At 41.0% G+C, this 16113-nt stretch overlaps 1 protein-coding gene across 2 annotated transcripts in view; it reads left to right on the top strand.

Annotated features, from left to right (window-relative positions):
* Positions 1-1659: 1659 nt before the first annotated feature.
* Positions 1660-16113, top strand: part of NMU (neuromedin U) — a 31802-nt gene continuing 17348 nt past the window's right edge. For both annotated transcript variants that reach the window (XM_006058330.3, XM_025290040.2), the window contains exons 1-2: positions 1660-1920; positions 8927-8985. In XM_006058330.3, the coding sequence (XP_006058392.1) occupies positions 1812-1920; positions 8927-8985 (168 nt within the window). In that variant the 5' untranslated portion in view covers positions 1660-1811. The remainder of the gene's footprint in view (positions 1921-8926; positions 8986-16113) is intronic.

Consider the following 16113-nt stretch of genomic DNA (forward strand, 5'->3'; position numbering starts at 1 on the left):
TGCTGCACTCAATATGCCAGCAAATTTGGAAAACTCAGCAGTGGCCACAGGACTGGAAAAGGTCAGTTTTCATTCCAATCCCAAAGAAAGGCAATGCCAAAGAATGCTCAAACTACCACACAATTGCACTCATCTCACACGCTAGTAAAGTAATGCTCAAAATTCTCCAAGCCAGGCTTCAGCAATATGTGAACCGTGAACTTCCTGATGTTCAAGCTGGTTTTAGAAAAGGCAGAGGAACCAGAGATCAAATTGCCAACATCCGCTGGATCATAGAAAAAGCAAGAGAGTTCCAGAAAACATCTATTTCTGCTTTATTGACTATGCCAAAGCCTTTGACTGTGTGGATCACAATAAACTGTGGGAAATTCTGAAAGAGATGGGAATACCAGACCGCCTGACCTGCCTCTTGAGAAATTTGTATGCAGGTCAGGAAGCAACAGTTAGAACTGGACCTGGAACAACAGACTGGTTCCAAATAGGAAAAGGAGTTCGTCATTTTATTTAACTTATAAGCAGAGTTTATTTAACTTATAAGCAGAGTACATCATGAAAAATGCTGGACTGGAAGAAACACAAGCTGGAATCAAGAGTGCCAGGAGAAATATCAATAACCTCAGATATGCGGATGACACCACCCTTATGGCAGAAAGTGGCATCACTGACTCGATGGACGTGAGTCTGAGTGAACTCCGGGAGTTGGTGAGGGACAGGGAGGCCTGGCCTGCTGCGATTCATGGGGTCGCAAAGAGTCGGACACGACTGAATGACTGATCTGATCTGATCTCTAATCCCTGGTGCCTTAGAGGGTAAAGAATCTGCCGGCAATGTGGGAGACCTGGGTTCGATCCTTGGGTTGGCAAGATCCCCTGGAGGAGGCATGGCAACCCACTCCAGTATTCTTGCCTGGAGAATCCCCATGGATAGAGGAGCCTGGCGAGCTACAGTCCATGGGGTCGCAAAGAGTCCTGATTGAACGACTAAGCACAGCACCACCTTCCCTGGTGGCTCAGTCGGTAAACAATCTGTCTGCAGTGCAGGAGGCCCAGTTTCGATCCCTGAGTTGGGAAGATCCCCTGGAGAAGGAAATGGTAGCCCACTCCAGTATTCTTGTCTGGAAAATTCCATGGACAGTGGAGACTGGTGGGCTGCAGTCCATGAGGTCGCAAAGAGTCGGGCGACTAACACTAACTATCCACCATTAGCCAGTACTGCTCTAAGATTCCCTGGGCGTGTACAAGGAGCTGGGGATAAACAGGGCAACAGAACAGAGGTGCTTGCACCGAGGTGGCTCCTGGAGCTCTGGACAAGAGGTGCCGCACAGTCGGGTGGGGCAGAGAAGGCTTTCCAGGGAGGGTGCAGAGGGGTCGTCTTTGGCAGAGCATCGCCACCAGCAAGTTTAAAAGCCGGGATACCAGCCTCTTCTGGCCGCCTGGTTTGCATTCCCCTCCGGCTCCCCTTCAGTGCTTCCAAAGAAAGGAACGGACATGCTTCGTTTTAATTCCATGATCCTCCATTCCAGAGACCCTAGGGCGAGGAGGGTGAAAGATACGTGGTACCCTGAGTCAGAAACTCGTGCATGGGGTGCGGGGTGGGGCGGGATGGGAGTGACGCGAGAAGGCCGGGGGCGGGAGGTGACGCGCGCGCGGGGACCTAGCCGCCTCGGCTCACGTGTCCGCGAGATTTAAAAGTTGGCAGCGCGTGGGGCGGTCGGTCTGGACGCGGAGCCGGGAGAACAGCGAGCCGGGGCCGCAGAAGCTCAACTGGAGCACTGCTCGGAGCGCGCGGCAGGTGCAGCGCAGGGTCCCGGGATGCTGCGAGCCGCGAGCCGTCGCCCCGAGCCGCCCGCGGGACATGCGGCCGCTGGGTCCCCGCTCCTGCTGCTGCTCCTGCTCTCTTGTTGCGCGGACGCCTGCGGAGGTAAGAGGACCCCGCGCCCCCTGGGACGCCCGCGCCGCTTCCAGTCCAGTGCCTCTTCTCCCCGCTCCATTCCTCGATCTCTTATCTCCTTTTCTCGTCTTTACTCTTGGCTGGTGGGATTTGCCACCCCCTCGTGCCGCGGCGCACGGGTCGCCAACCCAGGGCAGCCAGGGCGCACGTGTCTGTGGCCCGGCTCGAGCCTGGACCTGAGCCTGGGGGAAACTCCCAAGCCGGGCAGCCCCCTCAGACTCGGGATGTCCAGCCCGCATGATTTATGGGTAACGGGAGTTAAAATAGTGAAAATTAAAATGCTTTTCCTTTGATTACAATTACTGGAGGGTTGACAATGAAGCAAAACTAGAGTGGGTGTGATACTTCCCCTGCTGATGCGAGGTCAACTTGGCAAGTGCTCGGTTTTCTTGGTGAGTAAGCTCCCGGACTGTTCAGGTAACCCTGAGCAGTAACAGGCCCCTTTCTAGCAGTATGGAAAGGGAGAGCGTGGGCTCTGTGCCTCATAGTTTATTCCGCACCGGATCAGGAATATAGAGTTGGAGAAGCAAGTGTGCAAGCCCGCCTTTCCGTCACTGCTGCAGCTAAAGCCACTGAAGGCAGCTACGATTTGATAGTAACAAGGACTTCTGTGCCTCGCTTAGAGGAAGTGAAAGTGTTAGTTGCTCGGTCGTGTCCGACTCTTTGAGACCCCACGGACCGTAGCCCACCAGGCTCCTCTGTCCTTCGAATTCTCTAGGCAAGAATACTGGAGTGGGTTGCCACTTTCTCCTCCAGGGGATCTTCCCGACCCAGGGATTGAACCAGGGTCTCCTGCATTGGCAGGCAGAATTCTTCACCATCTGAACCACCAGCGAAGCCGTGGCTTAGAGGAAAGATGGGGGGAAAGCAAAAGCAAGGTCTGGAAGGGGTGTCCGAAGCTTGGGACTTGGGATAGAGTAGATATAACCAGTTCCAGTGGAAAAGATCACTTTCCTGTTCCCTTAAGGTTACCTTTCCAAGTAGCCTGAGGGGACCATCCCTCATCTGCCAGCTTTGAGCCAGGGCCATCCTAGGCCAGCGGTAGCCCTACTAAGATCTTGAATTTTCTAGATCCGCAACGGGTCCCCTTAGTTTCCCTCTGCTCTCCTCTCAGTGGTGTAAGGGAGGGCTGTTTCATCATTGTCCATAATGTTAGGACTAGAAGCCATTAGTGTGGGAACCTTCCCTAACCTGTAGCCCAGCCCCCTATTAGAGGTGGGGGAGCTGACACATCATTCTTTTCCTAATGGGGCTATTTTTATTGCTGTCCTCTCATTGTTTTCCCCCTTTCCTTGGGGCATTTGAGATTCAGAGAGGTGGGGACTCGCCGGCTTGAAAAGCAGGGTAATTTGGTTGTGAAATGTAAGCAGTAGAAGCTAGGAGACCTAAACCTTCTCCATGGCATATTCAGCAGTGATACAGCATGCCTTTTGCAAAGTCACGTTAATCTTTTTCCGTTTTAAATTTGTTATTGGTAAAATTAGGATGGTCACTTTTATCTACCTTATTCAGAAAGCAGATAATCATAGTTTAATTTTTTTCTCTGTGAAGCAAATATACTTTCCATGCATGTTAAGTACTATATGCTTGCAGTGAATTTTGCATCAGTGAGAGAGAACTTCTTTTAGCAGGGGGATACAGGGGAATTTTCAGGCTCCTGGTGACTGGGCAGAAACTATAGAAAGCAGCAGCCATTTTCTAAAAACAGCAAGTCTTGGGTGTTATTTCCAAAAGAGGGTATCTGCTGGTTGACCAATCATCTTGTAAATATCCCCACTGTTTCTTAAGTTAAGGGATGAGATACCTCCTTCCCTACACAGAAATCCCCCTAGACTACCCTTTTGTATCTTCTTTCCCCTTCAGACCTGCTGTTAATACTAAAAAATTAATTTTATCTCTCTAAAAATGTGATGAGAAGGGAAGAGGGTGAATTTACCCTCATCTGATCTGCCCTGGTGATCTGCTATATTCCTGAGCCCTGACAAGAGCACTGGAGGGGAAGCTTGACATACATAAGCCAAGCTGGGAGATAATCCACCAAGGTTAATCATTATGCAAGGTGCGAGTGGATGTATCAAAAAACAACAAAGCAAATGCCACAAAGCCAGAGGGGGGAAAAATCATGTCAATAAGTGTAGCATCCTCAGCAAAAATGAGTTAGCAGAGCTGCAATGGCAATAAAAAGTAAAGGGCCAGCCACAGAGTTGGTGGCTGGAAATAGTTTACCGTTCAAAGAACATTAAAATGAAGACAGAAATTTCCTAAAAGAGAGGTACCTTTGGATATCTGCAACAAACTATCTTTTGACACGGCCTCTGACAAGAAGTGATGAAGTGCCCAAGACTGAATTAAGAAGTGTCTTTTCCTACTCATGAAATAGTTCTTGAAATTCAGTCAGCAGTAATGATTTATGACTTCCAAATCCTACACTAGCTAAGTACTAGTAATGAGAAAAGAAAATGGACACTACTTTTAGAATAGCAGGATCTGCTTTTCTTTCTCTTACACATGGTGTATTTACAGATGCACAAGCTGTTGATCCATATTATTTGCATTAGTTATATTGTTCAGTATAAAACTAAAGATTTCCCTTTATGAGATAGTGTTAAGTATAAATATCTTGAAACTGATCAAAAATAGTGCAGTTGTTAACACAACATTGTAAATCAACTGTGTGTGTGCCTGTGCACTTAGTTATGTCCAACTCTTGATGACCCCATGGACCCCATGGACCCCATGGACCGTAGCCCACCAGGCTCCTGTCTATGGAATTTTCCAGGCAAGAAAACTAGAGTGGGTTGCCATTTCCTACTCCAGGGGGTCTTTTGGACCCAGGGATCAAACTCAACATTGGCAGGCAGATTCTTTACCACTGTGCCACCTGGGAAGCTCTACTCTTAATAAAAGCCCTACTTTTAATAAAAATTAAAAGCAAAAAAAAAAAAAAAATCCATTGCTGTTTTTAGAATATAGAAGAGAGTGGCACTGTCCTGACAGTATTTGGGATGGTATCTAGCACTACTCTTTGCTAGTGTAAAGCCCACATCCTGGGTATGTTGAGAGGAAAAGCACAACTTTAGTTAACAAATAGACAAAGGGGAAATTTTTTCCTCTTATGTTTGGATTCAGTCATAGGATATTAATGCTTTTCTACAAATTATAGGTAAACATTTCAAAATTCTGGTTTCTCTCACCTTTCTACCCTGAGACTGTGTTTATGTGTTTTGTGTAAGAGCCACAAAGTATCCCTTTTTTATTATATAAATACTTGGGACTAAGTTAGACAGTGGCAGTTTTGGTGTGACCCGAGCCAGCTTGGGGACATGGAAGGAGACAAAGTCTTGAAGGTCTTGGTAAGGCTGTAGGGAGGGGGTGCTTCCACTTTTACTGGAGGGTGGAGGATAGTCAAGCAAAGAAAGAATTTGAAATTGTCTTCTTTAAACAGAAATGCCCTGTCAAAAAGAGATTAACCCTGGTATGATGAGTGGAGAAATCAAAAGCACAGGCAGGTGAGGATTGCATCCAACAAGTGAAATTCCTTGTGTATTTCCTTGCATCATACTTGATTCTGGTTCTCTTCAATCAAATACTGCTCTCTCCCTTTATCCCCCTTACTTTTACCTTCCTATTTTTCAAAGCTGTGTATGCTTAGTAACAATAGGTTAGTAATGCGTTCAAGCTGTAAGGAATAGTTCGATGGCCTGTTAGATTTTTTCATGAGAATATTTATATCCCTCTTTTGGAATTATTCAGACTTGTTAAAAACCTTAGACCTGAAACGTTTCTTTGAGCTGCCTAGTTCTGTCAAATAAGAGGCATCCTGTGTTTCTTTCTGCAATGCAGTGCTCACTGCCTCTGGCTGTTCTCTGTTATTCATGGACTAGCTGCATCATTTTATCACCAGGAAGCTTGCTAGAAATGCAGACTCTTGAACCTGTACCCAAATCACTGAATCAGAATCTCATTTAGTCAGATCACCAGATGTTTTGTGTAAAAATTTGAGAAGCACAGCTTTATCTGTTTCTGAAAACAGAATCGACTTAGAGTAACAGTCACCAGACAATAGTGACTTTGAGATATACCTTTGGGCCAGGACAAGAAATATATAATTGAGAAGTGTGTAAGATTGTTTGTGTACCTAGAATAGCTGTCCCATGAAAGGGGATTCAAATAAATGAACTCTCGACTATGGACTACATGATCCATGTAAGTTACTTCTAATGCTGGGTACAGAAAGTGTAGTTAAATACTGTTACTTTTATTAGAACTTAGCTTCAATAACAGTATAAATTTGAGTGAACTCAAAGCAAGACTTGACTGAAAAGTGGTAGAATATTAGGGGGAAAAATCTGTTAGGATTTGGGATCGGTCATACCTGGTTTGAGGGCTTCCCAGGTGGCTCAAGTAGTAAAGAATCTGCCTGCCAGTGCAGGAGCCAGAGGAGACCCAGGTTGGATCCCTGGGTTGGAAAGATCCTCTAGAGGAGGAAATGACAACTCACTCCAGTATTCGTGCCTGAGAAATCCCATGTGCAGAGGAACCTGGCGGGCTACAGGCCATGGCGTCACGAAAAGTCAGACATGACTGAGCCTGCACGCAGACCTGATTTGAAATCTGCTTCTGCTATGTATGTATTTTGGTGACCTGAGACAAATTATTTAATCTTTCCTTCCTTCAGTTTCCTCATCTTAAAATGGGAATAAGGAGAATAGCTACCTTAAAAGGCTAGTTTAAAGGTTTAAGGACATGACACGTTTTAATGCTCAACATAGTGCCTGTGGATTCCCTGGTGGCTCAAATGGTAAAGAATCCACATGCAATGCATGAGACCCAGGTTCTGTCCCTGGATCGGGAGGATCCCCTGAAGAAGGGAATGACAATGCACTTCAGAATTCTTGCCTGGAGAATTCCATGGACAGAGGAGCCTGGTGGGCTACAGTCCATGGAGTTGCAAAGAGTCAGGCATGACTGAGAGACTAACACTTTCATTTTCACAAAAGGGTATTTACTTAATTTTAGTAAGAATTAATATATATATAATAAACAATAATTACATTTAATATTTGTAATTTATACAACATGAATTAGAAAATTAAGCCTGTGAAGAAAATATTACTTTAGAGGCTATAAGCTAGTTAACATTTTATTTCAACAATAATTAAGGCCTTAACAAGTAATTCTTTTTTTAAAAGACCTTTACTGAGATACAGTTTATGTACCATAAAATTTATCTGTTTTAATTATGTAACTCAGTGACTTTTAAGTGGACTTAAAGAGTTGGGCAGCCATTTGCCTATTCATGTTTCCTTTTTTTCTATTGATTTGAAAGAGTTCTATCCTATAAGGATATCTGCCATCACCTTTTATTAAATATGTTTCACACATTTTGAGAGTTTTTGTCTTTTAAATTAATTTGTGATTTATGGTATAAATAAGTTTTCATGAAGGTGGTCAAAAGGTACAAACTTCAGTTATAATAAAGTGTTAGTCACTCAATTGTGTCCGACTCTTTGTGGCCCCATGGACTATAGCCCACCAGGCTCCTCTGTCCATGGAATTCTCCAGGCAAGAATACTGGAGAGGGTAGCCATTCCCTTTTCCAAGGGACGTTCCCGACCCAGGGATTGAACCCTGATCTTCTGCATTGCAGGCAGATTCTTTATCATCTGAGCTACCAGGGAAGCCCCACTAGTTATAGCAAGTACTAGTGATTTACATATAAATAAACGTAAAGTTGTGCTATAACATTGTATTCATGCATTTACATGGATTTTATGTGATACTTCATCATCTAAGTTCTCTTTCATGATCACATTAGGAATACCCTGGAGGCATTGTCTTACTTGAAAAATGTTATTTCATTTGGTTGAATATCATTCTTTATAATATTTAGGCCCAACAACACTAAACCCAAACTAAAAAAAAATATGTGTCTGTAATAAATTTTTCTTCCTGCATTATCATACATAGTGGCATAAGTGACTCTTCAAGCATTCTGAATTAAGTAGAATGGATTTCTTACTTTTTTATGCTCTGTTTTACAAAACTTTTAGTAATTTTACTTCTCCTTAACAAATGAAGTATTGATTCATCTCTACCAAAAAGAAGAGAGAGAGAAAGAAAAGAAAGAGTTGTGCAGCTATCACAACAATACAATTTTCCATCACCCCCCAAAGATCTGTTATGTCCATTTGCAGTCAGTCCCCATTCCTATCCTCAGCCCTAAGCAGCCAGTAATCTAGCACTGTAGATTTGCCTTCTCTGGATGTTCCATATTAATGGATTCATACATTTATATGTATGAATATAATCTTTTGCATTTGCTTATTTGATTTAGCACAATCTGTTTGAGATTCATCTCTGTTGCAGCATATGTCAATAGTTCATTCCTTTTTATGGACCACAATTTTCCATTGTATGGATGTACTACATTTTGTTAATTCACTAGGTGATGGATATTTGGAATGTTTACACTTCGGGGCTATTATGAATAATGCTACTATGCATGTTCATGTACAAGGTTTTGAGTGGACATATAAGTCTTTCACTCTTGAGAGTAATGTCTTTGTAATGTTATTAAAGTTTGTTTAATAATTATGTCCTCTTGGTTGCTGGTAGTTTAGTCGCTAAGTCATGTCCAACTCTTTTGGGACCCCATGGACTGTAGCCCTCCAGCCTCTTCTGTCCATGGGATTTCCCAAGCAAGAATACTGGAGTGGATTGCTATTTCCTTCTCCAGAGGATCTTCCCCACCCAGGGACTGAACCCCAGTCTCCTGTATTGCAGGGGGATCTTTACCAACTGAACCACCAGGGAATCCTTATACTAAGTCAAATCTGGAGATACCTAATTGAACTAGGAGAATAATGATATACAGTGAAAAATGAGAAATATCATCCCCAAATGAATTATATATAATGTTTAGTTTTAGGAGAAATATTGTAACATTAACTTGTGAATATAACTTTATTTTTAGGTGCTCCAGTATTGCCTCAAGGATTACAGCCTGAACAAGAGTTACAGTTGTGGAATGAGGTAAAGAATTATCATTACACAAATTAGTGGAAATTTACCCTTTTTAAAATTATCACGGTAAAGTGAAATAATGTAATTGAGCTTTGTGATTTTAGCAACATTCTGAATTCATAATTTTTTTTTATTAAATGAAAGAAGGAAAGATGAAAAGAAACCAAAAATACTGTAAATGGTGAAGATGGCAGAAATAAATCCTAATAATAGAATAATGAGAATAAATATGAATGTGCTAAAATATACCACTTAAAAGAGATTATCACACCAGATGTTAAAAACAGATTAAGCAATATGGCCTAGGTAAAAGTCACACTTGAAGTAGAAAACAAAAAGTGGTTGAGAATGGAAAATGACACACCAAGTAAATATGAACTGCACAAAAATTGGAGTGGCAGTCTTAACATCTGATAAAATAGAATTCAAGTACATGAACCATTTTAACAGATAAACATATGTTGATAAAAGAGCAACAGAGCAAAAAGATACAACCATCATTAATATGTACTAACAGAAGTGAAAGTGAAAGCGACCCCATGGACTATACAGTCCATGGAATTCTCCAGGTCAAAATACTGGAATGGGTAGCCTTTCCCTTCTCCAGGGGATCTTCCCAACCCAGGAATCGAACCAGGGTATCCTGCATTGCAGATAGATTCTTTACCAACTGAGCTATCAGGGAAGCCCGTATTAACAGAAGAATCTCCAAACTTATTTAAGAATTGATAGAAATTCAGGGAAAAATAGATAAATGAACATTTGTAGTTGGAGATTTTAATATACCTCTCTCAAAACTGATAGTTAAAGCAAATAGCACACAAGTAGATATGTCAAAGACCTAACAATACAATTCATAAATTTGAGCTATTAGGAATATTTTTAAAAACATGTACTAAATAGTATATACATTCTTTTTGAATATAATTGGGGCATTTAAAAATGTAGACTGTATCTTAGAAGACAAGGAAGTTTCCATAAGTTAGAAAGGATCCATTTAAAATGTTTTCCAATTATAATGCAATAAAGTTAGGAACTATTAACAAAGGTATAACTTAAATATCCCATTTGCTTGGAAAATATATGGCATTGGTAAATAGCTCTATGTTTAAAAGAATGATACAGAAATATTATAGCTCAAAGTTTGTATGCTACAGCTAAAACAGTAGCTAGAAAGAAACTTTAACTTCATATATATTTTTCATGACAGAAGAAAATTTAAAAACAAATATGCTTAGCATTCAGCTAAAAAATGAGGGGAAAGAACAACAGGGAAAATTCAAATAAACAGGAATGAAGTAAATAAGGGGAGAAATAGATTTTTAAAAGAGAGAGAAGGAGAATGACAATACTAACAAAAGCATATATTTATTGTTTCAGAATGTTAATAAGCACTTGCAGTGCTGATTTTAAAAGGCAGAGGGAAAGATAAAGATAAAAAAGGACAAAGACTGAAAAAGAGTAGATCATCAACAAAAATAGAGATTTTATAAATATTTTAAATAAGTATTATAGGCAATTGACTGGTGAAATTTGTACAACTCTATAAATAACACTAAAAACAGTGTATTGAACTGTACACTTGAAATGGATGAGTTGTATGAAATGTAAATTGTGTCTCAATAAGCTCTTACCCCTCCCCCTAAGTATTATGGACAGCTATATGGTGATAATTTTGAAAACATAAATGAAACGGATAAATTCCTAGAAACAATACCTTATGCCCAAAAGGTGCAACATTAATACATTAAGTATTGAAGAAACAACTTCTTCTTTCCTTGTAAAGTGAAAGTGTTAGTCGCCCAGTTGTGTCTGACTCTGTGACCCCATGGACTGTAGCCCACCAAGCTCCTCTGTCCATGGAATTCTCCAGGCAAGAATACTGGAGTGGGTTGCCATTTCCTTCTCCAGGGGATCTTCCCAACCCAGCAATCAAACCCAGGCCACCTGCATTGCAGGCAGACGCTTTACCGTCTGAACCACCAGGAAAGCCCTCTTCCAATCGATGGCCAGAGTCCTCCAGTACTATGTTTACATACAGTAAATGTAGCTAAAGGATCTCCATAAAGTATAAGTTTCCTCTAGAATTCTGTTATATAATGTTCACCTAGTTAAGGAATTTCTCTTCTCCTTTCTTAAGAGTTTTGTTAATCCTAAATAAAATGTGAACTTAATCAAATATTTTACCTGCACCAACACTGAGATACGGAGAAGGCAATAGCACCCCACTCCAGTACTCTTGCCTGGAAAATCCCATGGACGGAGGAGCTTGGTAGGCTGCAGTCCATGGGGTTGCTGAGGGTTGGACGCGACTGAGCGACTTCACTTTCACTTTTCCCTTTCATGCATTGAAGGAAATGGCAACCCACTCCAGTGTTCTTGCCTGGAGAATCCCAGGGACGGGGGAGCCTGGTGGGCTGCTGTCTATGGGGTCACACAGAGTCAGACACGACTGAAGTGACTTAGCAGCAGCAGCAGCAACACTGAGATAAGCAACATGCCTGTCAACCACAAATTGGCACTTGCTGTGGGTGCTTGCCATCTACCTCTATAAGGATTAAATCGTGTGCAGCTGTAGCTGCTGACCTTCAACACTTCCTGAAAAAGTTCAGGGTGGAGAGTAGAAATGAGGCACTCTGTGCTTCGGCAAACTGGCAGGACAAGTCTTCAGATAGTTAGATATTCTCAGGAACTGGTTTTATGATCTGAATTTTTATATCTCCTCTTCTCTAGAAAAGCACTAAAACCCTTCATGATGACAATTGTTTCTCATGACTAGCAGAAGCTTCAAAAGACCACCACAAACTCTCCTCAAAAAACTATGCACTCGATTGCATGTACTCTCCTTTTACCAAAATCACATATAAATTGTCCTTTCCCAGTACCTCTTTGGAGCAGTTTCTCAGCGCTAACTGGGGTGCTGTCTCCCAGGCTACAGTCCTCATACTGCCCCAAATAAAACTTAACTTGCAGCTTTCACTTTGTGCGTTTTTTTAATTTGACGTGCCTTTTCTCCTTTAATCTATAATCGTGATGAATTACATTAATGAATTTCTCATTGTAACTATTAAAGCTAGGATGAGAATTCAGCAGAGTTTTGGATATAATACCAATATACAAGAATCACTAACATTTCTTTTCACTAAGAAAAAGTAATATGAAAATACTACATCATTCACAATGGCAACAACTACTATAAGTATTTAGGAATTAACCAAAAATACACAATAGCTTATATGAAAAAATCAAATTGTAATAAAGGAATTAGAAGATAATGCAAATATTTGGAGAGGCATTCTTTGCTGTTGGATGGAACAATTAATTTAATGTAAGAAAAATATTGATTCTCCCCAAATAGTTGATGTAAATTCCATAAAATCAATGTAACCCCAATCAGAATTCCACTTAACTTTTGCTTGGAAAGTTTATAAATTTAACCTACAATTGATACAGAAAAATAAAGGTCTGCCAGTAGCTAAGGAACTTTCCCTACCAGATATCAAAAAATATTATATAAAACTGTACTAATAAGAAAGGCATAATGAGGGTGTAAGAACAGACAAACGAGCTGGTGGAACTGAGACCAAAGCTTGGAGAGTTTAGCTGACCTTGTCAGTATGCTGTCATTGCCCTTTGTCGTTCACCTTTCAAGCACACTCAAGACTTACTATTCTAACTGCAATCACCTGTGACTCTGCCTCTTTGACCTGTGCTCAGGACAGACCAGAAGTGCCTGGAACCAAATGCCTCCAGCACTGAAAACAGCCATCTGGAAAGCCACCCAGATATCCCCATGCTCTAGACTATCCCTCTCCCGGGTATGCAGCCCAAACATATTCTCCTACAGAAGCGTATATGGGGACAGATACAAGGAGGTAATGGGGGCGGGGCGGGGGGCGGCGTGGAGGGGACAGGCTATCCATCACTGGGAAGTAGGTAGGCAACATGAGTTGGAGGAACATTATAAAGGACTCTGTGGTAGTTAGGAGCAACACACTAGAGGTATCCAGGAACAGAGCGTGATCTTATAGTATTAAGAAAAAAAAGTAAGAGAATATTATACACACACACCAAACAACAGTACAGATTTTATAAGAACATAAACAAATGAAGGATACACATCAAATACATTAGAAGAGTGGCCTTTGGGAGGATGGAATGAGAGTAGGCAGGGAATAAAAGAATAAATAAATAAAGCATATCCAATGGTGATGGCAAGCTATAAAGTGAGGAGAACACCTTTTATACCTAAGCCACCCCTAACAAAATACATGATGGAAAAGATTGATGGTAAGGACCGAGCACTAAAGAGTCTTAAATAGCATAGAAACTTATAAAATCTCTTTCAAAGGTCTCTGCCTTGGTATATCATGATGTATGCTTGTTGTTGTTTAGTCGCTAAGTCATGTCCGACTCTTTTGTGATCCCACGGACTATAGCCCACCAGGCTCCTCTGTCCCTGGGATTTCCTAGGCAGGAATACTAGAGTGGGTTGCCATTTCCTTCTCCAGGGGAATCTTCCCTACCCAGGGATGGAACCCAAGTCTCCTGCATTCGCAGGCAGATTCTTTACCACTGAGCCACCAGGGAATCCCCAATAATACATGCTAGAAATATATTAATAAAGTGACAAATTAGATAATAGATATTAATGTAGAATATAAAAACATGTATTTTAGCTTGAAATTATATTTCTGTGAAATATCTTTGAAAAAAACCTTTTAGATGATAATGCTGGGGTCAAAATCAAATGGAGTTGTAAAACCACTATAAATTCTTTTATAAAAAATATTTTAAAAAGTAAAATGTTTAGAACATATAGTTAAGCTTTCTATCAGAGGTTTTCAAAATTACAAAGCTATTCAGACACTAGAAACATGTACTTTTCAAACCAAATACAGAGTCCTAACCATTTTCAAAGGGATTAATCAATGGACTCCACAGAGTTCTCAGAAGCAATTAGTGGTACTTAAAACCATCAGGGCCATAAACTGAGTAAAATGAACAAGTGCTTACCCAAGGAGAAAGACAGCAGACAGTACAGCTCTTCCTTTTAAAGAAAGGAGTACAAAGACTGAAAAGCTTTGCAATTATCTACTAATTTGATTAACTGGAGTTTTTTCTTATCCTGATGTTTTTATTCAAGCAATATTGATGCACTGATTAGTGAACCCTGAGTTTTACGGGTCTTTGGATTTGACTGCTTCATACAGATGGGCTGCCTGGGCTGGGGGTGGATAGCTCTCTCTTGAGCAAATAACATATTCAAATACCTATACATCACTATTTGGGGAAGGGACTACTTCCTCCTACCCTACTAAGGCAAACTTAATCGCATTTGGGGATGGTACACTAAGCATTTGGAGAAGGCAATGGCACCCCACTCCAGTACTCTTGCCTGGAAAATCCCATGGATGGAGGAGCCTGGTAGGCTGCAGTCCATGGGGTCGCTAAGAGTCGGACATGACTGAGTGACTTCACTGAGTGACTTCACTTTCACTTTCACTTACACTAAGCATTGGTCACAATTCAAAGCTTTTAAGCATAAAAACTCTTTTGGTTTTCCTCTCTCAATTGACTTCTTTTTCAATACAATTTAATTAAAGAATATTTATTGATCACTTATTTGAACATGTTAAATAGCCCCTGACCTCAAGAAGTTTACTGTGTGTGTGTGTGTGTGTGTGTGTGTGTGTGAGAGAGAGAGAGAGAGAGAGAGAGATTCTGAAGAAATCTTCAGAAGAGGGAGCAGGTGACTGGCCACAAGGGACAAATAGAATAAAACAATTCTCCCAATACAAGTTTTGTGAACGTAAAAAGGAGACATAAACATATGCTTTTCTGTAATACTATATGTTACCACATATATTTTTGTTATTCTCTAAGTTAGAGAATCGGATATTTTAGTTCATGTTTTAGTTTACTTCATGTTTGTTGGAAACAATAAGGAGCTTGAGAAATTATGATAGAAGGATATAATTATCCTCCCTTCAGTTTAGTGTGAGAAATTAAATTCAACAAACAATTCTAGAATTAAAAGGATACCCCTGAGATGTTATGTCACAAATAGGACTCAACCTAAATCATCTCAGACAGACAAGAATCAGTCCCCTTTTTTCCAGTCCCATTTTAAAAGGCCACTAAACCACTCTTACGGCAGAAAGTGAAGAGGAACTAAAAAGCCTCTTGATGAAAGTGAAAGAAGAGAGTGAAAAAGTTGACTTAAAGCTCAATATTCAGAAAACGAAGATCATGGCATCTGGTCCTATCACTTCATGGGAAATAGATGGGGAAACCGTGGAAACAGTGGCTGACTTTATTTTGGGGGGCTCCAAAATCACTGCAGATGGTGATTGCAGCCATGAGATTAAAAGACGCTTACTCCTTGGAAGGAAAGTTATGACCAATCTAGACAGCATATTAAAAAGCAGAGACATTACTTTGCCAATAAAGGTCCATCTAGTCAAGGCTATGGTTTTTCCAGTGGTCATGTATGGATGTGAGAGTTGGACTGTGAAGAAAGCTGAGCACCAAAGAATTGATGCTTTTGAACTGTGGTGTTGGAGAAGACTCTTGAGAGTCCCTTGGACTGCAAGAAGATCCAACCAGTCCATCCTTAAGGAGATCAGTCCTGGGTGTTCATTGGAAGGACTGATGTTAAAGCTGAAATTCAAATACTTTGGCCACCTCATGTGAAGAGTTGATTCATTGGAAAAGACCCTGATGCTGGGAGGGATTGGGGGCAGGAGGAGAAGGGGACGACAGAGGATGAGATGGCTGGATGGCATCACTGACTCTATGCACATGAGTTTGAGTGAACTCTGGGAGTTGGTGATGGACAGGGAGTCCTGGCATGCTGTGATTCATGGGGTTGCAAAGACTCGGACACGACTGAGCGAATGAACTGAACTGAAAGTAATAAATGCCAGTAATTACTCTAGACACCCAGCTTAGTACTGATAAGTACTTAGTACTTATCAGCACAGTTTTTAATGATTAATATAAATCTCTTATACTACAGTTTAAAATCTTTCAAAGTTTCTTTTAAGGATAAAAGCTGAGGACAGCTAGTTGCCAAGCATAGTCAATAAACCTTCATTGTAAAATCGAACCATTTTCTAATGCTGGCTTCTTGAT

Source organism: Bubalus bubalis, chromosome 7, assembly GCF_019923935.1.
Source record: "Bubalus bubalis isolate 160015118507 breed Murrah chromosome 7, NDDB_SH_1, whole genome shotgun sequence".
NCBI classification, from domain to species: Eukaryota; Metazoa; Chordata; class Mammalia; order Artiodactyla; family Bovidae; genus Bubalus; species Bubalus bubalis.